This window comes from Apium graveolens, chromosome 6 (assembly GCF_009905375.1).
Source record: "Apium graveolens cultivar Ventura chromosome 6, ASM990537v1, whole genome shotgun sequence".
Taxonomy (NCBI): domain Eukaryota; kingdom Viridiplantae; phylum Streptophyta; class Magnoliopsida; order Apiales; family Apiaceae; genus Apium; species Apium graveolens.
In genome coordinates, this window is record NC_133652.1 from 11,496,177 (window position 1) to 11,524,116 (window position 27,940).

A 27,940-nucleotide genomic window follows, 5' to 3' on the forward strand; every position below is an offset into this window, starting at 1 on the left:
AGTAGAGAAGTTCACCCTGGAACTGGTCTTTCTAGCTCTGATTGTCCAGTTTCTTCCCCAACTGATTTGGCTAAGCTTGCAGTGCAAGCTAGCCATCCGCAATGAATATCCTAAGTTGGAACTGTCAAGGGTTGGGTTCCCTTCGCACAGTTCGAGCCCTTGGTGACCTTATAAAGTCACATAAACCTGATTTTATTTTCTTGTCAGAAACAATTTCTTTTTCTAATAAGATTGAAGAGTTGCGTGTTTCTTTTGGTTATGCTCAGTGTTTTTCAGTAGATAGAGTTGGTCGTAGTGGTGGTTTGGCGATTTTTTGGAAGAATAATGTGAATTGCGAGATCACAGGATATTCTCGTAATCATATTAATGTCAATTTTCTCCATAATGGTGTTGTTGTTTGGTCTTTGTCTTGTTTCTATGGATTTCCTGAGAGCACTCGCAGGAAAGACTCATGGGATCTTATTCGTCAGTTAGCTGGTATGACTCATCTTCCGTGGACTATTATCGGAGATTTTAATGACTTGTTGGTTAGTGCTGATAAGTGGGGGGGGAAATCCTCATTCTCGTTCTCTCATGACTGGTTTCCAATCTGCTATTGATGATTCTCTGCTGGTTGATATTGAGTTGCAAGGTGGTAAGTATACTTGGGAGAAATCTCGTGGTACTAATGGTTGGGTTAAAGAGCGTCTAGACAGAGCTTTTGCAACTCGTTCCTGGTTGCACATGTTCCCTCTTTGTAAGCTTTCTCTTATTCTTACACCTGTTTCGGATCATGAACCAATTTTCTTGGACTTATTCAGCGTGTCGTTCACTCGAAAACAATTCCGGTTCCGCTTTGAGAATACATGGCTTCAGGAATCTGGTTTTCATAAGGAAACTACTGATTTTTGGCTTTCTCTGCCTCCCTCCAACATCCTCCCTAAGCTTCTTTCGGTGTCAAGTTTTATGGCCCGATGGGGAAGGAACTTCTTTCATAAGTTTCGAGACAAAGTGAGGAGATGTAAGGAGCTGTTAACAGAGCTTGTTAGTCGTATTGACAGTGATGGAGTTAGGTTATATTTGAATGAGAAGGAAAGGTTGAATGAGTTGTTGCTTCACGAAGAGATTTATTGGAAACAAAGGGCCAAAATCTTTTGGCTGACTGAAGGTGACGCCAACACAAAGTTTTTTCACGCATCAGCCTCCACTCGTAAGAAGACAAACCAAATTCCGTTTCTGGTCAATGACATGGGGGTGCAAGTCAATGACATGGAGGGTATGTGTGATGTGGTTAATACGTACTTCACTGATATTTTTAGAAGTGAGCAACAAGACTTGACAGATTCTGGTATTGAGGAGAACAGATGTGTAACAGAAGCTCAGAATTGTGTTTTGGTGGCAGAGCTCACGTTTCCAGAATTTACTACTGCTGTCAAACAAATGCATCCGGACAAAGCTAGTGGTCCGGATGGTCTGAATCCAGCTTTTTTTCAACAATTCTGGCCTACTCTTGGGAAGGAGGTCTTCAACTGTTGTAGAGACTGGTTGCAATCGAACACATTTCCAGCAAATTTGAACGACACAAACGTTGTACTCATCCCCAAAAAAGATAATGCTGTTAGTATGAAGGACCTTCGTCCTATAGCGTTGTGCAATGTGCTTTATAAAATTTTGTCGAAGGTGTTAGCCAATCGACTCAAACGTATTCTGCCTCATGTAATCTCCGAGAACCAAGCTGCATTTGTTCCTGGTAGGAGTATTAATGACAACGTTCTAATAGCTTTTGAGCTTATTCACCATATGAAAAAGTCATCGGGAGGTCGTGTAGGGGATGTAGCTCTTAAACTAGACATATCTAAAGCATACGACAGGGTGGAATGGGGGTATCTGAAACGTCGAATGATAGCGATGGGGTTTTGTTCTCAATGGGTCAAGTGGATGATGTTGTGTGTGACAACGGTGTCGTATGACTTCTGCTTCAATGGTGCTGTTATTGGACCGATCATTCCGTCACGGGGAATTAGGCAGGGAGACCCTATTTCCCCCTACCTATTTCTTTTTTATGTCGAGGGTCTATCCCTTTCTTTGTCTAAAGCTGCTTCTGAGGAGGTGATTCATGGCGTTAAAGTAAGTAGGTCGGCACCAGCTATCTCTCATCTTTTGTTTGCAGATGACTCATTTCTGTTTTTTCGTGCAAATACTCTCGAAACAGAGGCAGTTAAGTCTATTTTAGATGAGTATGCAATAAGTTCAGGCCATCATATTAATTATCAGAAATCGGGCATATTTTTCAGTGCTGATGTTAAGCAGGAGCAGAAGGTCATAATCTCGTCTATTTTGGGGGTGTCTAATGATTTACAGAATAGCAAGTACTTGGGCTTGCCTTCTCTAGTGGGTAGGTCGAAGAAGCGGGTCTTCGGATTTGTTAAAGAGAGATTGTGGAAGCGATTGCAGGGGTGGAAAGCTAAGACAATATCTCGTGCAGGCAAAACAGTTTTGATTAATAATGTGGCTACTGCTATTCCTTCGTACTGTATGTCTTCCTTTTTACTCCCACGAGCTATGTGTAAGGAAATGGAGGTACTGATGAATAAATTTTGGTGGCAATCAGGGTCCACTGATAGGAGAGGAATCAACTGGATTGGATGGGATGGGCTAAGCATGTCGAAATGTCAGGGAGGGTTAGCTTTTCGTAACCTCTACGGTTATAATATTGCCCTCATGGCCAAACATGTGTGGAATTTTATCAAGAACCCTCATTCTCTAGTGGCTCGACTTTATAAAGCAAAATATTTCCCAGATGCTCACATCTTACAAGCTAAAGCTCCTCAAGGGTCAAGTTTTATTTGGCAAGGAATTATTACAGCAAAAAACGCAGTGTTGCCAGGCTACCGATGGATTCTGGGAGATGGGGAATCGATCAAGTGCATGCATGATGTATGGTTGCGGGGTAAAGATGATCTTCGAGTGGACCAACTACGTGATTATGAGAATAGAGACCTTGTGGTAGCTCAGCTTTTTAAGCACGGTACAAAGGAGTGGGATGGTGATAAAATAAGGAGTCTGTTTTCTGAAGGTGATGCACAGCTGATTATGGCAACTTCTATTCCCTGCAGGCCGGCCGTGGATCGTCTAGCTTGGTCAAAGACTACTAATGGCCAATATTCTGTGAAAACAGGTTACCAGTTTTGGCATGCCCAAAATATTGGCACTGGCACTGTTACACAATCTAGTGGGTGGAAGAAGCTCTGGCATTTGGAAGTTCCTCTTAAGATCAAAGTATTTCTATGGCGTCTTTGCAGGAATAATGTGCCTGTGAAAAGTCGATTGCAGTCTAAGGGAGTAAATCTTTCTCTTGAATGTCCCATGTGTAACTCTGGTGATGAAGACCTTATTCACATTTTTTTCACCTGCCAGTTTGCGACGTTATGTTGGCAATACTCAGGTATGGTCTTTGATTTGTCTCTGGTGGGGTCTGCCCCCTCCTGGCTACTTGATAAGTTTGAATCAGGTGTTCATGAAGCTTTCAATATTGCTCGAGTTCTTTGGGGAATTTGGTTTTTTCGAAACAAGAAAGTCTGGGATCACAAAGTCGTTACAGCTGCTATTGCTATGGATTGGAGCGCTAAGGTTATTTCTGACTGGAAGGAGGCTAAAGCTAAGCGTGTTGGTCAGGTTGGTAGTACTCCCAGTGCTGCATCTTCTACTCGAGTGACGTGGAAAAAGCCGGAGGGTGGAGTTCTTAAACTAAATGTTGATGCAGGTGTGCGTTTCAGTGAGGCCTCGGTCTCGTTGGGTTTGGTTTTGCGTGACAGCGAGGGAGTTTTTGTGATGGGTAAAACAATTTGTAAAGCCATGGTGGCTACTGTCCTTGAAGCAGAAGCATGCGCTATTTATGAAGGTCTCCAGTGGTTGTGCTCGTTAAATCATGAGGTGGTGGAAATTGAATCAGACTCTCTGCTTGCTGTTAGAGCCTTGCATGACTCCCAGGAAAATCATTTAGAAGTTGGTCACATCTTGAATGACTGCAAGCTTATTTTAAATTCGAAGTCAGGTTATTCAGTTTCATTTGTTAAACGACAAGCGAATGGAGTAGCTCATCTAGTAGCTAAATTATCCTGTTCTCTAAATTGTCAAAAGGTGTTTACGTCTCCTCCAGATGTATTGTTGGAGACTCTTCTGTATGACATTTCGTATTAATGAAATTTGTCTTTTATTCAAAAAAAAAAGAAAAAAAAAGGTAATTAACACTTACTTAAAATGTCCGATTACAACATTCAAGAGGAGAAACTAATTAGAAATTTCAGTCCTCTTCATTTATATAGCAGAGCAGAGTGTTGAAACATAGTCTAAACTATTAAACAGAAGGTCTCATGCCTGGAACTGCTCTCAACTGTATAAAGGTATTTTTTTCCATTCTCTTTTCTTATATAATCTATCTGTAGGTAAACTCCATCATCCATTAAGTAGGTAAATTTCTAGTTTAATGCAAACATGATTAACATCGTTACTTGTGTCATACAGTACTTTGTGTTGTGTTTTCAATGCCAAAGAAGAAATCAAACAATTCTAAGATTTGCATATAGTGTGAGTGAGTTTGAATTCAAATATTTAGAAAAGAAATTCTATGACAATTACATGTTGGATATCTCCCGCCAAGATTTTTGAAATACAAATTTATTCATATGGCTTTATTTAATTATTTTACAAGTAACCACTTGTTATGCACAATTTTAAATGCCAGAGAAGATGACGAAAGGGAAACATTGGACAAGCATGGGCTCTTTATTTGCAAGCTTCATGTTCGTCGGGGGAATGGTTCATCAATATAGTCCCTATTTTCGACAATTACTCAAGAATTACATTAAGAAAATAGAGTCACGTTGTCATCCTTATATTGAATCACATTCAATGAGCATTCTTCGGGCCAACTCTCTGATAATTGCAATGCTTTTGTTGCGATTCAGCCCTATCTGGAGGCAAATTCTTCACGCACAGCCAAGAAGTTGAAGGCTGATTCAATAAGAGAAAGTCAGACTCTTGTCCTCAGCATGGATGATAATGAAGAGATAACTGATGAATATCAAGGGATTAAAGTATGGTGGAATTGTAACACAAGAAGTGTGCCAATGTCGCGATCAAAACATGATAAAGAAAGATGTTACACTCTTGTTTTTCATAGTAGGTATCGTGAATTGGTCAGAAAGTCTTACATGCAACACGTACTTGCTGAAGGGAAAGCTATTTCTTTGAAGAATCGTGAAAGAAAGCTTTACACAAACAAAAGGCAGATGTCACATCCTGCTAGGTGGATTTCTGTTATTTTTGAGCATCCGGCTACATTTGAGACTCTTGCATTGAAGCCGGAGATAAAGAAGGACATCATGGATGATTTGATCACTTTCAGCAAGGCTAAAAACTATTACATGAAAGTTGGCAAAGCTTGGAAAAGAGAGTACCTTCTTAATGGTCCTCCAGGAACTGGTAAATCTACCATGATTGCTGCAATGGCCAATTTGTTGCAGTATGATGTGTATGATCTTTTGTTAACTTCTGTTATGGACAATACTGAGTTGAAAAAATTACTTATTGAAACTTCTGGAAAATCAATAATTGTGATAGAGGACATTGATTGTTCACTTAACCTCACGGGGAAAAGGGAGACAGCCAAGGTTGGGGAAAACAATGGAAAGAAGAATCAAGAGACAAGTCAACCTACATTACCTGGAGTGCTGAATTCCATTGATGGTCTTTGGTCTGCTTGTGCTGCCGAAAGAATCGTAGTATTCACAAGTAACCATGTGAGCAATCTTGATCCTGCATTAGTTCGAAAAGGGCAAATGGACAAAAAAATTGAGTTGTCTTACTGCTCATTTAGAGCGTTGAAGGTTCTTGCCAAAAATTATTTGGATATTGCGTCTCATGAACTGGTTCCAAGAATTGAGAAGTTGTTGGCAGAAACTAATACAAGTCCAGCTGATGTTGAGGAAAATTTGGTGCCTAAATCAGCTGATGATGATGGTGAGAGTTGCTTAAACTGTTTAATAAGTGTTCTGGAAAATGTAAAGAAAATTGCCTTGTCAAGTGCCACTTGAGAAGTGAAACACAAGATTGAGATTCTTAACAAGAAAGACAATAAGAAGAAAAAGGTGGAAGAGTCAAGCAGTGGCATCGAAGTGTGATACTTACCAAGACATGTATGAAAATCTAGCTTGTTCAGATTGTTATAGTAATTTCCTTTCTAGTTCTGGCATTGCTGTTGAAATTAACAACTTTCTTAATCTTTTTTTTGTTAATTCGGTGTCCTGATCAGCTTTGGCGCACCTCTGCTAATCTTAAAACTCTAGCCTAATATACTATAAGTTTATGCATTGTATTCAACTGTTACCTTTTAACACACTGACAGTTTGAAACACAGCTACAGCAATACAGAAAAAGAGTAGTATTTCATTTCATTATGTAACTAAGATTTTTTACGTTGTGCATGTTTATAGCAAGCCTGTTCAAAGTTTTTTTTCTTTGGTCATGGTAAAGACAATTCAAAGTTGGTTATAAGTTCTATACTCTTTAATTGTATTTTTAGAGAATTGAACATCAATTAATTAAGAGTGTTGAATTGGTTCATAGAGCAGTTGACCACTCCCCTGTGGGTCCACAAACATACTTATTTAAAGAGTAATTTTACTAGTCCATTACATGTCAAAATGGGTGAATTTTTTTCAATTTGTTGTAAAAAAATTATAAAAAAATAAATAAGAAATTTTAAAAAAACATATAATATTATATTTGTTACTGCAAACTATCAAAAAAAAAATATTTATTCAAACATTTTGGATAAGATAACATAAAGAAAACTGACTAGAAAGTAGAAAAAAATATATAAAATGAATTAAAGAAAGCTATCTTGCACTTCTCCTTGCTCTAAAAATTTTGCACTAAAATTTATCTGATTGATTTGCTGAGAAAGATAAAATCACAAGGCATTTCTCTTTCTCTCATCTCAAATCCTTAAAACAGAAACCACACACACAAAAACACATACATATATGTAGAGATAGAGATAGAAAGAAACAAGTTTATGATACATTTCTCATAAATTTCAATAAAGTTCCCAGCTTTCCTCTTATTTAATCTGTAAGTAACTTTCTTGATTGTTTTATTGTGTGTATCATGTGTTTTCTTGCTGCTTTTTATCATTATATTTGATGTGTTTAGATCTTGTAGTGTATATGATTGCATATATGTTAAAGTTGAGTTCTTGATTATATGGGTTGGATTTAATGTTGAAGTTCTTGATCTGAATTAGTGAGATCTGATTTGGGTAGTTAATGGTTTTTGATGATCAAAGATTTAATCTTTTTAGCAGTTTGAATATGTGTTTTTCTTATTAAGTTCTTTTGACTTGTTTTGATGCGATGTAGTTTGTAAAGATTGGATTTTTATTGGATAAGTTCTTGATCAGGATTGTTGATCATTGGATTCATGTGTGTCAGTGTTTGTGTCATAAGTCTTTTTCTGCATCTGGTTGTAATGAAGTGTGGTTAATTTATTGAGAGAGTCTGTTTGGACAGAAAAGGAGCGTTCTTGATTTCGTCGTATTTTGTTCTTATTGTGGTATTTTTGTTTGTTGACTGTCTGGATATGGATTCAGTGTTTTGAGAAGATTTTGTGGCAAGTGGTGTTTCCATTTGTGATCCTCTATGGTTTATTTTGGCGGCGACGGTAAAAGGGAGCAGGATCAAGGAAGATTAACCGAGGTTGGAATAGTGTTGTCATCAGAGTTTGATCAAGAAAATATGTTGGAGGAAAGATCTTTTTTGGTTTCGAGGAGATTGTCGAAAAGCTGTGATGAGGAAAACAGCTGGGCTTGCGTTAATTATCGGATGGAAAAGATTGAAATTCGGCAGGGAAAGCGACTTTTAGAATCTAATGAAGATGATGAAGTTGGAGCTAGAAAGCTGCCTAAGCAAATTAATGTTTCTAACAGCTTAGATTTAGCTCTAACAGCACAAGGGGTTTCCATGATCCCTTTTGACCAGTCTGGTAATCAACGTCATGCTGGTGATAATTCAGATTCAAGTTCTCTTATTCATGCCATTGGCCGTGACAACTCAATCAGCGCTCTTATTCGGTCTTCAAGATCTGATTATGGTGCCCTAGCATCTTTAAATAAAAGCTTTCGTGAGCTAATTCGCAGTGGTGAGCTTTATAGACTGAGACGGCAAAATGGTGTGGTTGAACACTGGGTTTATTTTTCTTGCCAACTACTTGGGTGGGAAGCCTTTGATCCTACTTCTCGCCGTTGGATGCGGTTACCAACAATGACTTCTGATGAATGCTTCATGTTTTCTGATAAGGAATCTCTAGCTGTTGGCACTGAGCTTCTCGTGTTTGGCAAAGTCTTTTTGTCCCTTTTCATATTTAAATACAGTTTATTGACTAACACCTGGTCATCTGGGATGAAAATGAATTTTCCAAGATGCTTGTTTGGGTCTGCCAGTGTTGGTGAAATCGCTATTTTAGCTGGCGGTTGTGATTTATCTGGCAATACCCTGAGTGTTGCAGAGCTTTACAATTCGGAGTTAGGAACCTGGGAAGCACTTCCAAATATGAATAAGACAAGAAAAATGTGTTCAGCTGTTTTTATGGATGGGAAATTTTACGTGATAGGAGGAATTGGAGGCAGTGATTCACAGCTTCTTACATGCGGGGAGGAATATGATTTACAAACTAGAATTTGGACTGAAATACCTAACATGTCTCCTGCAAGGACTCGTCCAGATGGGGAGATTGGGATGCCTGTTACAGCTGACGCTCCCCCTCTTGTGGCGGTGGTAGATAATGAATTGTATGCAGCAAATTATGCAGAGATGGAAGTGCGAAAGTATGATAAGGACAGGAGAATCTGGGAAACTGTTGGAAGGTTGCCTGATAGGGCAGATTCTATGAATGGATGGGGATTGGCATTTAGGGCATGTGGTGACCGCCTTATAGTAATCGGGGGTCCTAGAGCTGCAGGCGAAGGATTTATAGAAATTAATGCATGGGCTCCAAGGGATGGACCCCCTCAATGGAATTTGCTTGGTCGCAAGCAATGTGGTAGTTTTGTATACAATTGTGCAGTGATGGGATGCTAAAACTTTTATACAAAGCCAAGAGCATATGCATCTTCTACTGCATCCTGCTCAATGTGCTCTACATGATTGCTGGTTTCTACATGGGAACAAGGTTCTTGCTAATTGGTAATTTATCCCAAATTTGTTCTTTTCTCTTAAATGTTTTTTTAATTTACTTATTATTGTCTTTTCTGATTGGAGGATGGGAGAGGATATTAGATTGACTCAAGATATGGGAGTATGTTATTTAAGGAAAGAGTTCTTGTGTTAATTTCTTTTTTAACTTCAACATACATTGTCTCTTTCATTGGATTTCCTATTCTCATTGATCGCAATGTTGTGAATTATAGGTGTGGGATAGGATAAAAATAGGAGATTATGGTAACTTGTTAAGATAATGCCTTGTAGGCTGGCTTTACTATTGCTTTTGCAGAAGCTTTTAAATTCACCAAATTTCAAAGAAAAATTCCTTTCCTGGTTTAATTGTCCCATATTAGAGTTTAAAGTAAAACAATCCTAGTTGTTTTCGAATATATTATAAAACTTGTTGTAATTTACTTGTGCAGATGATTGGCTACGATTTGGTATCAACCGTCATTGCATTCTATTTTAATCTGTTGTCACACTAAAGATTTCATTCGATTCTCTATTTACCTTTTTTTTGTGTATATCTTTTTGGTCATTTGCCTCGTTTTAGCTGCATCTCTGTAATCACAATAATATTTATTATTTTAGTGTTATCAATTGAATTAACTCTAAAATAGTCACATTCTTGTTTGTTGCGTGCGTAATTAATTGTGACTGAAAGGAAGATAGTGCATTAGATTTTGGAATTCCAGAATGATGTAAATAGTTGAGATATTTGTATGTGTATTCTTGCATATTGGATTGTAGAATTGTACAAGGCAGGTCATTTTTCTAGCTTTAGTTTATATGTACTGCTTATGGGCCAGTGGGGTTAATAGTAAGTTTTGAATCTGATTTTCTCTCCCCTCAAGGTATCTCTCATCTTATGTGGATATGCACCGCTTTAACTTGTTCAGTTTCTACATTTACTATAATAAGAAATAGTGATGTCAATATTGAAAATTGAACGGAGATTGTGCATACTCAAATTTAATGGCTGTATTTAAAGATGTAAGAGGAGGTTATGTTGGTTACGTTTTTTTTCCTTATTCAAGGTAAAAACAAAAGGCGTGTAGGAATCATAATTCATTGCGATTGACGTGTGCCGAGTTTATCCGCCAGCCGTTAAACATTGCAATTATCGTCAATATTACTCTCTTTTTTGTATTGCTATGTTTCCTCGTGACGCTTGGGTTCACTTTTTTGAGTAAAGCCGGGCGGCAGGAACATGGTATGCAAAATGCTTTTTACTTTTGGAAGCGTGGAACGCGTTCTTTAAAGCATCACGAGCAAACCGTTTGTAGACCAAGTAATCACGTCATTTCCTTGAAATATTGTTTTAAGTGGCAAGTTTCATGACTGAATTGATAAGAGGTGATACCCTTCATTTTTGTTTTCATATGTACGTGAATAGAGTGGCGTATATGAAAAACCTATTGAAGTTTGAATTTACTAAATAAACTGAACTGATGGCGCTGAAGGCCTTATGTGGTGGGAAATGATTAATCAACTCTACCGTATTGAAAAGATCTATAGGATTTACTACGGAAATTGAATTTGGTGATAGGCAATAGTATTGGATTGTGTAGTTTGGTAGCTAGCTGAGTATAGTATTTTAAAATGAAATATGTTCTACTATTTTTTAAAGCTTCCTAATACTTCATAAGGCTAAAACAAGACTTATTTGCTTGAAGTTTTGTTTGGGTGTTTTAGTATTTATTTTGAAAATTGAGGAAGAAGCAAGTAACTCGCTTGTATGTTGGGCTGCGAGGATGTTTGAGAATGTTAAGAATGAAGCCCTCGAGCTTGTAATCCTCAACATGTTTGATCTGTTTTATTTTCTATGCTATAATGATATAAATTCATCTTGTCATTTCCCTTCTCTTCGAGGAGTATGGTTACTTTCATGCCATCTTGATTATACTACGGAGAAAGAACACTTTGGATTAGTCTATTTTGTTACTCAAGATTCTATTTGTTACAAGATAAATTATTGTTCTTGGGACAGAGTTCCGAGTGCACATTTGCAGTTGTCTTGACTCTTAATTACATGGATGTCACTCTCGGATGTTTTTGGCATTGTGTCTTTCTATGCTGCCATTCCTTTTGTATACTGTAATTGCAGTGTCTAGGCAGTAATAAGCTACTGATCCCCTTTTGAAAGGATATCTGATCAAATTGTTGTATTAGAACTCTGAACTACGAGGGAATTCACAGAGCTGACATTTGTCGACTCTGTGCATGAACAAACCATCGCAATCTCTTTCCTTAGGTGCCTGGGTGCACCTCCTAATCGTGATCATATTTTATTTTTCGAGTACAGTATTATTATCCAAATTTCGTAACAATTTTATTTGAAATTTAATGGCATTAGACGTGTTTTTACACAGTTGTTTCTTCACCCCAGTGGAACTATATGACATCATTTGAGTTTTTTTTTTCTTTTGCTAAATACGAAATATTAATTTTACTTTTACTCTCAGGAACGCAATCTTTGCAATAAAGATCAGTCAAGGATATGCTATTGTGGTGAATTTATTTATCACCCCTAATTAAGCCTCTTACGAACAAAGTAATGTTAAGCAATTAAATTTTTTTATTCCTGACAAAAGAAATTGTTTAGAGTAGTGCCACCTGCTGCGTACCTAAAATCCGTTTTCAAAAATTTTCATGAATAACATGAAATTACATTTTGTTACCGTTTTGTGCGCATATATATGCCGGTCACGTCTTATTATCAGAAAATATACATTTTATAAAAGCATTTGAAAATTATAACATTTCTTTATCATCTTAGTTTATTGAGCGATTGAATACTATTTTACGGCACATATCTTGTATCAACAACGAAAATTGGTCATGTTAATAACAGTCCCATTAACGACTTAAAATGCTTCTATTTTTTAATGTGAATTATAAAAACTGACGTTAGCTGTCATCTCCTACAGTAGATAAAGTAATAATCTTATTGATAACTGAGAATATTAAGATCTCTTTCCAACGCTTTCAATTAATTAAAGTCAACATATGATCATTTACCGAATTAGACGTTAACGGTGGAAAATATTTAAGAATAATTTAGCTATAGGGGTACTAATCAAAATCTGTATTCAATCAAGATTTGTAAGGATTTTTAAAATCTACTTATATGATTTTTATGAATTTACTTCTATATTTTTAATCTTTAAAATCTCAACAAAATTCATGAGATCTTGAAATATTTTTGAAAAAACTTTAAAAAATTATCAAGATTTTGCAATTTTTTTTATTAATTTTGTTAAAATTCATGAATAATTAAAATCAATAATTTTTTTAAAATTAATAAATTATTATCAATTTTTCAAAATCTCAATTGAATACGCCTGTAATTTTTTCTCTAAACAGGCACAGAACATGCCGGGGGTTTGATTGGCCAACTTGTACAATATCTTTGAATATAAGTGGAAATCTTAATCTTGGCATTCGATTAGTATACATTGAGAATCAAATAATTAAAGTACTTGAATATTTAATTGTTTCCCCCCAAGAAAAGTTATAAAAAAAATGGTCCACTGGGTGTGTTTATTTTAATGATCAAAGTTTGTGTAATTATAGCATTCCAGCGGGATGACATGAGAAAACTTTACCTTAAATATCACTTTTCCGTCCAAATTATATTTTCATTTTTGAATTTATGTGTAATTTAAAGTATGTCAAAACATAAATTTGTTATTTTTTTCAATTTCCTATATATAACTTAAATATTATATTTATAAAAAAAATTTAATAGAAATTAACAAAAGTATACGCTCAATACACTTTAGATTAATTATTTTTTTGACAAAAGATTTTTTTTTAAGATGTAAGTAGTATTCTAAAAAATCCAGATTTTTAAAAACATTCTCGATTATTCCCCCATTAATCCTTTAAAAATATTTGGCCGATTTATTTTTTGAGATCTGATTATATTTATAAATTATTTTTGAATTATATATTTCATAATAAATAAGGTAAATATATTATATATTATAAAAATATTTAAATTATATCCGATTTTTGTTCCGATTAATCCCCGATTTGCCGATTAATCCAGGTTCCTGATTTTTACAACTATGGATGTAAGGAGTACTCTTGTTTATACATAATTGCGGGGAAAAGAACATGCTGTCCTAAAAATAATTAATTAAATGCTGACACAGGGAGACCAGATTAGAGCTTAATTTAGTTAATTGCTGCCCTTGTCTGTTTGAAGAAATCTGATTAGCTTGATCTGAACTCGCGGTCTACTGGAAATTTAAAATATCATTGGAAAATTTACATAGTTTTTTTACTAAGCACTTGCAATCATAATAAAATAGGAAAGTGTGATTCCTCTTTAGTTTTGTTGAGTAATCTCGAACATTCAGAGAACTTTTTCTGTTTTTTTTATATCAACAAGTGCGGTGTACAGTTTTTTTTAATATTATATTATTTTTAAAATATAAATTGAATTACAAGTTTTAAGATGCAAAATTTTTTAATTTAAGATTTTCACATGCTATTATGTAATAATAATTATATATATATACATATATATTTGCAAAAATATATAACGGTTCATATTAAATTGATTGTATATGAATCATGGTTCATAACTACCAAATATTTAGATAAAATTGTTCGTATACATATTATATAATAAAGATATAATTTAATATTTTAATTTAGAGGTATTTAAATTTGAAAATATAATATTACTAATTGAAAATTATAGTATTATTGTTATTTATTTGTGTGTTTACGAAATATAATTATTTTTTAATTTAAACGATAAGATTTTTCTTGGTTTAATAGTATTAGAATCACATTTAGTTTTATTTTAATATTTTTCTTCTTCCGAGACCCATTATACTGATAAATTTAACTAATTAAATTTAGTTTGATTTTAATTTTGTTTAAAGCCGGACAAATATATACTTTTGTTTACTCAGATAAATAGTATATTTTATTTTGTTTTAACTGTTCGAATTTTATTTTATTTTTAATTTCGTTTTATCGTGAATTAGTTTTTATAAATTTTTAGCTTGGATATATAATAAATGTTGTTTTATTTTAGCCCGATACTATTATTCCGATCGATAAATTACCAGTTCAATAATATAATTTTTTTGCCGAATCAATACTAGTTATAATTTTGTTTTAACCCGAGATCCATTACACCGACCAAGTTCAACTTATCATACTTAATTCGATTTTAAATTTATTTTAATCTCCATCAATAGTATAATAGATGAATGGTGTGTATTATTTTATTTTATTTCAATGTCATTAATCAACCAACAAATTATCTCTTTTGAAATTTTGAAAAAAGTTGAGGAATAACATAGATACAAAAACAATCATGTGTATTATATAAACCCCGGAACTATACAAACTCAAATACATAATTGACAACCAAATTTTTAATGTTTTATCCACGAATGTTTTATTAAACAAATATTTATTAATTTGAAATAGTTAAAAAAATAAATTATCCAAACAAATATAAAAAATTACAGAATTTCGTTTAATTTTATTTCGCATCTATCTTGAGTTATATAAATCAGATTTTGACGGTTTTACAACTCACGCAAATCTTACAAAATAATGTTTAATTCAGTGAATGTTCAAAAAATTTGTACAAAAAACTAGAAGTTGAAGAAAAAAAATTATTACGATTTTTGTATTATTATTCCATTCAGTTTATGACACATACTTCTCTTTGATTTAAATTAGTAAGAGGATTTGATATTCCATTCAACTTAGAATACCTACTAATACTTGGTTATAGAATATTCCTCTATTTTAGATCCAATGGCTCTTATCAATTTGTTAAAAAATCTAACGGTACATATTAAATTGATATTAAAGACACCATAACTATCAAAATTTGGATAAGAAGATCCCGGTATGCATATTACATATAATAAAGATGTAATTTGACATTTAATTTTTTTATACACAACTAAAACTACTGTATGAAAAAATATCAGAATTTATTTCCCAAATAAAAGTATATATCATGTACTAAATTTACAAAAAATAATTTAAAAGTAACTATTAATATTATACAGTCAAAATACTTTAAATTCGGTTAGAGTGAGTAAGTCCAACAGTGTTCTGGTTAGTTTCATTATAAATATGATAAAATATTAATTCTTAGTAATTTAAGACATGATTTTGAATTTTAACTCCAACAATGATTCTTATCTTTCTTCCTTATTATTATTATATTAATAAATTTGAAAAGAAGTGGACAAAAAGTGCAACAAAAAGAGAGAGAAAAATAAAAAAGAAAAGAGAAAAATGAATTTTTTATTGCTAAAAATTTTATAAAAAAATACTAGAAGTTCCTTAACAATAAAGAATAATTTGCATGTCTTAGTGATTTAAGGAACCACTAAAATATTGATGTGTCAGTTTTTGTAAGAATCTTTATAATTGAACTTAAGAGTGTATATAGGGAAACCGTTGTATTTAGTGTTATATGAGCGGCCTTAAAGGACCAGGAGGTGCTTCCCCAAAGTCGTCCCATGTGTCTTCCCTGGATTTGAATAATTGCCCAGTCGCTGTTAGATGTAATTACATGTGATGTGATTAGTTCTTTTGTTTTTAAATTAGAATATTGCTTTACCTAATTTCAGGACTACCTATCGTAACCATTCAAGTAAGTGTATGCATCAATTGCACGTTACCGCTCATGTTCACGGATTTCAAAAATTAAAATTTATCAGTTGAGATATTTATTCATGATTTTTTGATTAATTTTCAAAAATTAAACAATTTATTAGGGATTTATTAATAGTTCATCGAATCGGTTAATTACGTTTAATCAATTTATTGGACATTTTCGAAAAACTGTCAATTTCTTACAAGTATGCTTACTGGCGAAAGATTATCCAACAATTATTTTATTAGTGAAATCTATATTCCTTATATTAATCAAAATCATGTTTTATTGGTGCACACAAGTACCGAATTATCAAAATACCAAATTTTGGTATTTACATAACGTAAATTGATTTATATTTTATATAAAATTTATTTTTATTAATGAGTATTTATTCAAGTGTCTATTTACTTTTAAATTGAAGAATATTTTTTTTATTAATTAAGTAATATTAAATAAATTATATTGAAAAAGTTAATTATAAATAATAATAAGATAATATTAATTTATGTAAAATAACAAATATTTGGTTAATAAGATAATTAAAATTAACATTCTTTATTAATAAGTGAAACCATATTTCATTACAGCATAAGAGTACCAAATTTTGTTATTCGCGTAACACAAATCAACTTCTATTATCAATTTTGTTTTCTATTAGTTAGTGTTAATCAAAGCATCTCTTTGCTTTTAATTTGAAAAATATTTTAATCTAATCCAATAAAGCACAAATTAATTATTTCGCATTACAAATACTAATTCAATATTTTAATCTGCTTCACACGGGTTATCAACGATCTATACTAATAAGCGATCACATGTTCTATTATAATACAAAAGTACCAAATCTTAATTAGAACTCATTATAAAAATTATATAACTATTATTAGGATTTTATATAATTAAATCTCAACTAACACGAATTGAATTCTACACTGAGTTTATTTTATTTTCACATTAATTTATGTTTGTTAGTGTTCACCTAAACGTCAATTTATTTTTTAAATAATCATATTAGTAAAATCTAACATGTTAGATTAATATAACAAGTAAAATAATTAGGTGCATGATTAGAAATATAACTAAATTTATAAATCATATTAGTCAAAAAACAATTATACAGTGAAATTTTATAATTAAACGTGATTTCGATTTATTTTAAATATATAATTCAAAGGCATTTATTTATTTAAATATTTTAATCTGTGTTTCACACATATTATTGTGAGATTCAATTTTATAAAAACTTAATATTATTTTTAATTTTGGGTCCATGTTAGACAACCAATATGTGTTTATATATATATATATATATAGGCAAGACTCTTTTTAAAATTCTTAAAAACCCTTAAAACCTATACATCTTAATTAAATAGTTCAATTACAAAATTTTGCCTTATATATTAGGGTTCTGCATTAGAATTCAGCAATTATATTCTGAAATTTTTTAAGCATATACAATCATGCAAAAAACATATGTATAGATTTAGATCTTATACTCTATTTGAAATTTAGGATATCGCACAGCGTACCCCTGTATATATATATTTAAAAGAGTGTTAAAGTTTTAAATAGCAATCAATTGCGTAGATTTCTAAAATCTGAAAACGGGCCCATACATACATGATACATATGTGAATAAATCTGTGTCTCTGTCCAAGAAATTTGTCTTGTCCAGGAGCATCCAGATTTCAGAAACCCCATCCTGGAACTGCATGTGTAAGTTTAATAATGTTATCCACGTCTCTGATCTAGTGATCTTATTTCGTCAGCTCTGCGCTGAGCTACGTGCAGTTTCGCACTTCCACAAATTCAAATTTGTAGACATTTCCCGGTATGGATAGACTCTGCACAAAAGAATGAGTACCATTCATTGCTCATCCTATACTAGATATATACTAGAGGGCAAAGGGGTCGTATTACTCTCTTTTCCCAAAATAATACAGTATTCAAGTTGATTTTTAATTTAAGATACGTGTACTTCTATGATATGCTTCTAATTTTCTGTGTTAAAATTGAAAATTTATTAAAAAAAACACATAGAAATTTTTTTTCTAATTAATTACACACGCAAATATTAGAACATGAACTATTATTCTGAACTATTATTCTCCCACGTAGGAAACAAGAGCTTAATAACTGCACTAACCCTTTTTCCTTAAAGTCGAGAACGATATGAATAAGCAGGGTTGTATAAACGTCTACACATGTATAATTATCGTATTTATCTTTCATTTTTTGCGAGGTCAACAATTTATTATTACTCCCTCCGTCCCATTTTGTTTGACTTTCGGTACTGTTCACGGTAAGCGAGTGACTACTAATTTATGTCTAATTTATAATATCAAACATAGTCATGAGTGATCTCGTTGGATTCGTATTTATCAGTACTTTAATACAGTGAAATTTTTATTTTTAATACTAATACGAATTTAAAAATATTAACAATCAAAAGTGTGCATTGACAAACGTGTCAAACACAAATATGAAATGTTTTTAGGGACGGATGGAGTAAAAAATATCTATAAAAATAATCAACTTAACGAGCACGTAATGAAGAATCTTATACTGCGGAGCATTCATCAATCACATCTCTGATATATGTAACATTATTGAGAAGACAATTTAACAATTCGATCTAATCATGAAAAATATATTTAAGAAATATGTATACCTCATTTATCATAATGAATGCAAAAAATGAATTATGGTATTTCATGTAGATCCTCGTCAATAAATCAATATTATAATATTTTCACATATTATATATAAATACACAAACTCACGTAAGAAAAACAATTAAAACTAAATCCTCAAGAGAGACAAACGAATCCAAATATAAGTAGGAAAATCTAATTACAAGTTAAAGCTACTCTTAAATCCATATACTAAATTTAAGCTTCGTCAAACACCGTTCTCGATATAGTTAAAAGAAAAATCACGCAACTCTATTAACTAAAATGGTTAATTAAAATAATATAAAATAATAATTAAATAAAATTTGCTGAACTTGTTGAGTAAGTTGCTTCAATAAAATTAGACTATAATATTAAATTTATGAATTTACGTGTACAACTTTGTGCTTTATTACAATTCTTGAGAGTTTTGATACATTTAACCAATCTTATATATCTTGGCTATAATTTTACTTAAAAAAACTTGCATGATTGCAATTTTTCAAATTATGTATAATATGCGCCAACCAAGAGTTTTCTTCCCTGAGGATGCTCTTATCTACTGTGAAAATCTCGTATACATGTCATGAAGATTTAAATTGATACGTTTTGAATATGAATCTTCCACTAACCTGTCTTGATCATGTTGCATAATAGGTTGTGGGCAAGCTTTTCCAAAGTACAAATGATGTCGCACGACAGGCCTATTCTTTACCTAATTTCTTATTATTCCACAAGAATATTTAATGGTTCTTTTTAACATGTGTTAAGGGCACACAATAAATAATAAATTTTATGAGTTTGGTGTATTTTTATTGGTGGAGTTGTTGTAATTACAGGGGTCCATCAATATTTATAATTAGAGGACCAATCAAAATGCACTAAAATTATTATAATTGGTACTAATTGTGTGCCCAAGAGCACACATCAGAAAACTCGATATTTAATTTATTATGCATCAGTTCGGTTATAGGAGTAACAATTCATTACATGGGACCATTCCCATCATCCCATGACACAAAAGCAAAACAAATCACACCTCTCCCAACCATTCTCTTTAATTTGCTTCCATCCATACAAATCTCCCCTTTATTTGACGCCATTCATTTATTCATTTCTTTATCTTAATTAATGCAGGGGCGCATATCAATGAATTATGGGTGTCTAACCTTTTTTCTATTCGAGGAGTCCCCCGTACCTGTTAGCGCTGTAAACGAGTCAAACTGTTCGTGAACAACTCGAAACCGGCTTGTAAAAAATTTGAATTTGGCTCGAAAATAATCGAGACGAGCTCGAGTTTCAAATTATTCGGTTCGTAAGGTTCGCGAGCTTTATCGAGCCTCTATTATTTTAAATTTTTTCATTATAAATATATCTTTACGTAAATATTTAATATTTTTATATATTATTTATTTTTTATCGAGTTAAACTCGAGCCGAACTGATCATATTTCGAATTTTTGTTAATATTTAGTGAATTAATTCGAGTTTTCGAGTCAAACTCGAGCCTACCGAACCTTTTACGAGACGAGTTTCGAACTTAAAATTAAAGGCTCGATCGAGTTCGAGTTCGAACTATTTTAATCGAACTCGAGCCGAGCCTGACAGTATTGGACTCGACTCGTGACCCATTATATATGAAGAAATAAATAATTGTATGTATGACTTGTAGTATATAATTAATGCATTCCGTAAATCGTATAAAAAATTGCATTCCATACTAGGCCACAAGAATCCTTGACCACTAGGCTGGAACTCAAGGTTAATTGTTTAGAAGTAAAAATAACATATATTTTAATCAGTGATTCCTTAGCCTAATGTTATTATCTTTGTTTTTTTACGAAATATTAAGACGTGATTTCTTAGCCTAATATTATTATCTTTGTTTTTTACGAAATATTAAGAGTTCGAATTTCATCAAATTAAAATGTATTGTGTAAATGTGTTAACTATATAAAAAAGTATAAATAAATCTAAGAGTAATTCTAAAGATCTTAAAAAAAAATCAAAACTTTCAGAAAATATTAAATTTTAGTTTTTGATTGGCTATTTTATCAAAAACATAAAAGATTATATATGTATTAATATGAGCTCCGCGAGCCTGTCGCTTAAATGCGGTTTACCTTGATTCACGTAGTTTGCAGGCTATTACGTGAGCCCGTATGGTTTATCCAGTGCGCACCCGAAGGATAGCTGCTGCGGATTAACTACGATAAAAAAAAATATGTATGAATTTTAAACTATATTGAAAGTTATTTTTATATTTTTAGCGGTACTCTATTTCTAAATGATGTTCTTGCATCAATTATTAGCCCATATAATTAAGAAAATATACATCTGAAACATCATACGAATCACATATTATTTTGTATCCAACATGCAACTTGCGTATTAAAAAAATGATTGTTGTTTCTTCACTCCTCAATTTGACCGGACTCCATTTCCCTCCCTATATAAACGCTTTGCATTTCTTATCTCTCTCCTCGTCTCTCTCTTTATCTCTGTCTCTCTCTCTCTCCATATAACATACATTGTGCTTGTGCACAACTATCTCATAATTACATGGCCGAAACACTTGCAAAACGCCATAGAGAAGAAGAAGAAGAAATTAGTGATATCCAAGATGAGAATAGAGAAGCAAAGCGTTATAAATCATACAACACTACTACTAACAATAAACAACAAGCACTTGTTTCTTTTCTTGAACAACAAGAAGATCAGGATGATGTCATAGTTTCCTCTCAAGACCTATCACTTTTCTTGACTAACCTTCAACACGAGCTTTTCTCCGACCCATCACCATATCTTCCCGACCCATCACAACTCGGCCCACATGCGGCCCACCAAACACTTGTGCTGGACCCTACTACAAAAGATTGGAATATATGCTCGAAGGAAGATGATGAAAAGGAGAGTGTTATAATACGGCATCTTCTTGAAGCTTCTGATGATGAGCTAGGTTTACCAAATGAAGTAGGCGTTGATCGGACGGTGAGTAGTGGTGATGAAGATTTTAACGGTCTAGATGATAAACATAATTCATCTTTATTTTGTGATGGATTGTGGGAGCTCGAAGATGAGGCTGCTAACTATGATACGTTGTTGCAGTCTCAACTTTTCATGTAGCCCTAGCTTTTTATTTAATTTTAATTGAATATATGTAACTTAGTGAAATATTTTGAAATATAAATTCACCAACAAAACTTTAATTACCTAAATACGTCATAATATATCGCTAATTTAGAATATCGGTACAAAATTCGACCCTTAGACAAGCAATTAGACATGTAATTTTCTCGACAATTGTTAGATATAGTTTATGTATTATATTCACATTTTAGCTCAAGAACTTAGAAAATAATATTGTTCCGCGGTAAAATACAATAACATTAAAATGTGAAAAAATTATAAAATTGTACAAAACGAATATTTTCACTTATAAATTATAAATCGAGATCCTCATTCTCTTGTTCTTATTGAAGGAATAATACTAGAGACCCCAAATATTTTTTCCAAAAGTTTCCCCGAATGTTAATGTGTCAAACTTCTAACTCGTAAGTTTCCTAATAATAATATGGACCACGCATGCATACATATGCGTCCTCGAATTAAAATCCGTCACGTGTATGACACATCATTCGGTATAAAATTGAAGGAATAAATTTGGGATATCTAGCACTTATAAATTAGTGACCCCTCTTATTGAAGCATCTTACGAGAGAAAGTTGGTATGTCCCAGTTTTCACTACGACATGACAAGATAAGTTTTGACAGGAGGATCTCGACGAAGCCTAGACGTGAAGAACATACATGATGGGAAGAGACGAAGCAAAGTGAGACGGGAGGCTGATCATAGACTTGATACAAAGAAGAAGGCAAGACATGAGCACATGAGCGTTTAGCTGTTTGGATAAGCATGAAAACTCAGTCTACCAACAACTCTAGTTAGTAGGGATCAAAGCTAATAGCAAGCCCTATTCTCTAACAACTTATACCAGCAGGAGATAATGGGGGAAGGGGGATAAGCATGAATTTGAATGATGCAAAAGAAGAGGAACAACCGGGAGTAGGAGATACATATAAGCATGACACAAGAACACACACACACACACACATGAATTGCAGACAAAAACACTAGGATAAGAACACATGAACATGATCATATATCTTGTATTAGAAAACCTACCTTATAACACATAATATATCTTGTAATCGATATCAAAGAATTGTAAAGTTCTTTAGGTTGGGTACACGATCCCACCCGCGATTTTTATCCATTCACGAGTTTTTCGCGTCACCAAATTCTTATGTCATTTACATTTTCTATTTAGCTCATTTTAGTTTAATACACGAATTGATCAAATTGATCCTTATTAATTAACCTACAAATTTTGGTAAAAATAATTAGCACCGTCTGTAAAAAACTTGCTAAGAATTTGATTGATTTGCTACAATGACAAGCAACGAGCCGGAGGTAGAAACCACAAACCAAGGAGCTGAGACAGAGATCAACAAAGAAATAACTGCAACATTGAAGAAACTACAAGAAGAGATGGAGAAAATGTATTCTGAAAATGAAGCATTGAAGAAGGAGATTACTACGGCCAAATCGAAGACGAAAACTGCTACAAAAATGACAATTCCAAGTGTAGTCAGACGTTTAAACATGGATGACGTAGAAGAATGAGATCAACATGAGGAACCAAGAAAGGATATTGATGATGTTATCAAAATAGAGGAGATTGAGAATGCAACTAATTACAATGATGATATAGAGTGACGACATGATGAACGATACTATGATGATTATGAGGAACGAGATGAGAATCGCGACAGGAGAAGATCACGACATAGGAGTTTGAAGTCTCGAAATCATGTTCCAGAAGAGTTTAAAAGGGAGTTACAAGAGGTAAGGGAAGTGATCGAGAGGATCCCTGGCGTCCCCAAGCCATTGGAGAAAGCGACCCCTACAAACTATGCAGATTCGCCCTTCGACGATAATATTGCTTTGGTAAAAATACCAAAACACTTCACAGTGCCACAGATGAGGCCATATGATGGGACCAGTGATCCATTGGAACACATAGCGCATTATAAGCAAATAATATTCACAGTTCCCATTACACGAGACTTGAAAGAAGCTTGCATGTGTAAGGGGTTTGGTTCAACACTATCGGGACCGGCTCTACAATGGTTCATTAATTTTCCAAACAGGAGCATTAAAATGTTTGCCAATCTGGAACATGCATTCAATATGCAGTTTGCAAGCAGCAGAGTGTTTGAGAAAACTACAAGTGACTTGTACAATATTGTGCAACGCCATAGAGGACCACTACGTGATTACTTGACACGATTCAATAGAGAGAAGGTGACTATAACCAATTGTGATATTCTTACATCTATTGAAGCATTGAGGAGATATTTGGAAAGAGAATCACCACTATATGAAGAACTCACAAAGTACCCATGTAGGACTATGGATTATGTACAAGCAAAGGTTATGGTACAAGTCAGACTAGAAGAAGACGGGAAGGAAGATGATGATAAGTACTATAGAACTTCCAAAAAGATCACGAAACCAAGGTCTAGGGAATACAAACCCTATTCAAGGCCTATCAAAGAAGAAACATACGTCAATACTACACGAGAACGTAATGAATGGAGAAATGAAGAACGTATAGACTGGAGAAAAGACCCCAATTTACCACCAACATATGATAGTTATGGCTTCTCAATAACACCATCAGCCATGATAAGGGAGTTCACAAAGCTGGGAAATATAGTCAAGTGGCCAATAAAAAGTAACAAACCCAAGGCAAATCTAGACTCTAAGCTATGATGTGATTACCATGGAGATTATGGACCCAAATCCTATGATTGTGTAGCTTTGTGAAATGAGTTACAGTTCTTGATCAAAAAGGGCTACTTAACTGAGTTCATGACGGCTAATAAGACTGCACACGTTAGAAGAGAAAGGTCACTAAATAGAGATGACAAAACACCAATGAGATAGCCACCATCACCACATCATAAAGTGATTGCTTTCATTGCAGGAGGTTCTGAAGTGTGTGGGTCGACATACTCGCAAGCCAAAAAAATGTCTAGGGAGACGGACATACGAGTTGCTCAAACATAAGTTGACAATAACAATTTACCTTAACATTTCACGAATCAGACAAGGGGAATATTCGAGAACCACAACAAGACAGTCTTGTCATCTCACTTCCAGTGGGAAATTGCCTAATCAAGAGGATTTTGGTGGATAACGGGAGTGCTACCAACATCATGATGTTAAGCACATTAAAGCAAATGGGTTTGGCAGAAAGTGACAGGATAAAGAAAATGACAATATTGGTGGGATTTAGTGGAGAGATTAAACGCACAATGGGTGAAATTACGTTACCTACATGTGCACAAGGAGTTACTCTCTTGGAGAAGTTTTGTATAATTGATGTTGATTCCACGTATAACATAATTATGGGAAGACTTTGGATTCACACTTTGATAGCTGTCTCGTCGACGTATCATCAAGTACTCAAATTCCCGACAACATGGGGTGCACAAGAAATTCAAGGAGACCAAAATACGGCTCGGGAATGTTATAAGACGTGTTTGAAGCCAACTATCCGACACAACAGGAACAAAGCACCTGTAGCCATAATAACGGGAATTGAGAAGTTAGCTGAGATTGACTTAAAGATAGGGGATAAAAATGCCTTGATAGAAGAAGACCTCTCACCAACAATTGAGGCAAACTTGGTGGAGTTCTTGACAACCAGACTGGATGCATTTGCATGGGAACATGACGACATTACGGGTATTGATCCTGACATGATAACACACAAGCTAAATGTCGATCCAACTTTTACCCCTGTACAACAGAAGAGAAGAAAGTTTCCAACAAAAAGAAACAAGATAATCAATGACAAAGTAGACATACTATTGAAGGATGGAATGATCAAAGAAGTAGATTATCCTAAATGGTTGGCCAATATTGTTATAGTACAAATAAAGAACGAAAAATGGAGGGTTTGTGTTAATTATACAGACTTGAACAAAGCATGTCCCAAAGATCCTTATCCATTACTCCATATTGATACCATGGTGGACTCAACAATCAGACATGAGCTACTTACCTTCTTGGACGCATCATGTGATTTCAATCAAATACAAATGGAGTCGTCTGATTGTGAGAAAACAACGTTCGTTACTGACAGGGGGATATATTGCTATCTAGCCATGCCTTTTGGATTATGTAATGGTGGTGCAACCTTTCAGAGACTTGTCAACAAGATGTTCAAAAATCAAATAAGTCAAACAATGGAAGTCTACATAGACAATATGGTGGTCAAATCAATGAATAATGATAATCATGGTCGTGATCTACAGAAAGTGTTTGACGTTCTAAGATTATACAACATGAAGCTCAATCCGTCTAAATGTAAATTTGCTATATCTTCGGGAAAAATTCTTTGACATATGGTGACAAGAAGGGGAATTGACGGGAGAGTTGCAGCCCTGAATAAATTTATTTCTCAATCTTCAAACAGGTGCAAACTTTTCTATGACATCTTGAGAAAGAACAAAGGGTTTGAGTGGACGAGTAGACATGAAGCTGTGCTCGATGACTTGAAGACTTACCTTACCACTCCTCCACTCTTATCCAAACCATCTCAAGGTGAAGATCTTTATGTTTACCTGTCTACCACTGATCATGCTTTGAGTGTAGTACTTGTCAAGGAGCATGAAGGCGTCCAATCGCCTATTTACTATGTCAGCAAAAGCCTAGTGGATGCGGAGATAAGGTACACATCTCTTGAAAAACTAGTACTTGCATTGGCCATGACTTTTACAAAGTTAAGACATTATTTCGAGTCTCATCAAACATATGTCTTGACAAATTTTCCTTTGAGGGCTGTTTTGAGTAAGCCCAAATTGACGGGAAGGATGGCTAAATGGGCCATCCAGCTAAGCATATATGACATCGTATATGACACTAGAACTGTCATAAAATCGCAAGCTTTAGCTGAATTTGTGGCTAATTTCAGTCCAAGCCAAATGACATCAGTTGAAGAGGAGTTGTGACAAGTTGTTTCGGGAGCGGACATCAAACCATGGACATTATATACTGATGGGGGTTCAAATGTGAATGCAACAGGCTTGGGGCTTGTACTAAAATCTCCACAGGGGGATATAATAGCATTTTCAATATGCTGTGATTTCAAATCTACTAATAACGAGGCTGAGTACGAAGTATTAAATTTGGGATTGACGACTTCCAACGATATGAAGGTAAGACACATCGACGTAAATTGTGACTTACTATTAATTGTCAATCATATAAATGGCTCTTATGAAGCTAAAGATCCCAATATGATTACGTACCTAGATGTCACTAAGAAATTGACAAATTATTTTGATGCATTCAACATACAACAGGTACTAAGGGAGGGCAATGTTCAAGCTGATGCACTAGCTGGGCTTGGGGCTGTTTTCAAAGGCCTTAATTTGAACAACATCCCAGTTTTACATATCATGAGGCATGCCGTCAAAAGGTTAGCACATGAAGTAGACGTGTTGGTCCTTAAACCACAAGATAACAATGGAGATGAAGTTATGGACAATTGGATTCAAGTATACAAAGACTACTTGTAACATGAAATTCAACCTAGTAACAATAATGAAGCCATAATTCTCATAATAAAAGCATCAAGATTTACTATTATGGACAATGTGTTGTTCAAAAAATCATCTACAGGACTACTTGGCTGACATGGTTTTGAGGGATGCACATGAAGAAGAATGTGGAAATCACACCAATGGGAGAAACCTCTCATTAAAGATATTACCCTTGGGTTATTATAGGCCAACATTAAGGCAAGACGCCTTGGAGTACATGAAAAAATATGACGCTTGTCAAAGACATGCTCCCGTGATACATCAACCATCTGAGCACCTGAACATGTGGCTCTTCATGAAATAGGGAATGGACATTGTGGGAAAGATGCCACCTGCACCTAGTCAGGGAGTCTTCATGTTAGCCATGACATATTACTTTTCTAAATGAATTAAAGCGGAGGCGTTCAAGCAAGTCACGTCAAAGGAAGTGATCTCGTTCATCAAAAGGAATATCTTATGCAAGTTCGGTTTGCTATCTGAGATTGTTTGTGACAATGGATCACAATTTATAAGTGACAAGACATAAGCATTTTTCAAACAATGGAACGTCAATTTAATCAAGTCGACACCAAGATACCCTCAGGCTAATGGGCAGGCTGAATAAAGTAATAAAATCATAATCAACAATCTTAAGAGGAGGCTAACAACATGCAAAGGGAAATGGGATGAAGAATTACCTTGGGTATTCTGGTCAGACAG

General features: G+C 34.0%; 3 protein-coding genes across 4 annotated transcripts; all 3 read left to right on the forward strand.

Moving 5' to 3' along the window:
• The first annotated feature begins 101 nt into the window (after window positions 1-101).
• LOC141664581 (uncharacterized) lies at window positions 102-6,074 on the forward strand. The gene is made up of 4 exons (XM_074470539.1): window positions 102-477; window positions 533-4,160; window positions 4,724-4,781; window positions 4,896-6,074. Exons 1-4 carry the CDS (start codon window positions 102-104, stop codon window positions 6,072-6,074), a joined length of 5,241 nt encoding a protein of 1,746 aa, XP_074326640.1.
• Window positions 6,075-6,875: 801 nt separating this feature from the next.
• Window positions 6,876-10,039, forward strand: LOC141666573 (F-box/kelch-repeat protein SKIP11-like). 2 transcript variants are annotated; one of them, XR_012552292.1, is made up of 3 exons: window positions 6,876-7,113; window positions 7,631-9,221; window positions 9,662-10,039. XR_012552292.1 is itself a non-coding variant. In XM_074472636.1 (2 exons), the coding sequence occupies exon 2, from the start codon at window positions 7,680-7,682 to the stop codon at window positions 9,114-9,116; it is 1,437 nt and encodes a 478-aa protein (XP_074328737.1). In that variant the 5' UTR covers window positions 6,876-7,113; window positions 7,631-7,679; the 3' UTR covers window positions 9,117-9,407. The 2 variants fall into 2 exon arrangements, 1 of the variants encoding a protein (XP_074328737.1); XM_074472636.1 differs by lacking the exon at window positions 9,662-10,039 and having other exon boundaries at window positions 7,631-9,407.
• Window positions 10,040-26,041: 16,002 nt separating this feature from the next.
• On the forward strand, window positions 26,042-27,545 carry LOC141664582 (uncharacterized). The gene is made up of 4 exons (XM_074470541.1): window positions 26,042-26,609; window positions 26,721-26,854; window positions 27,002-27,196; window positions 27,321-27,545. The coding sequence occupies exons 1-4, from the start codon at window positions 26,042-26,044 to the stop codon at window positions 27,543-27,545; spliced, it is 1,122 nt and encodes a 373-aa protein (XP_074326642.1).
• The last annotated feature ends 395 nt before the right edge of the window (window positions 27,546-27,940 follow it).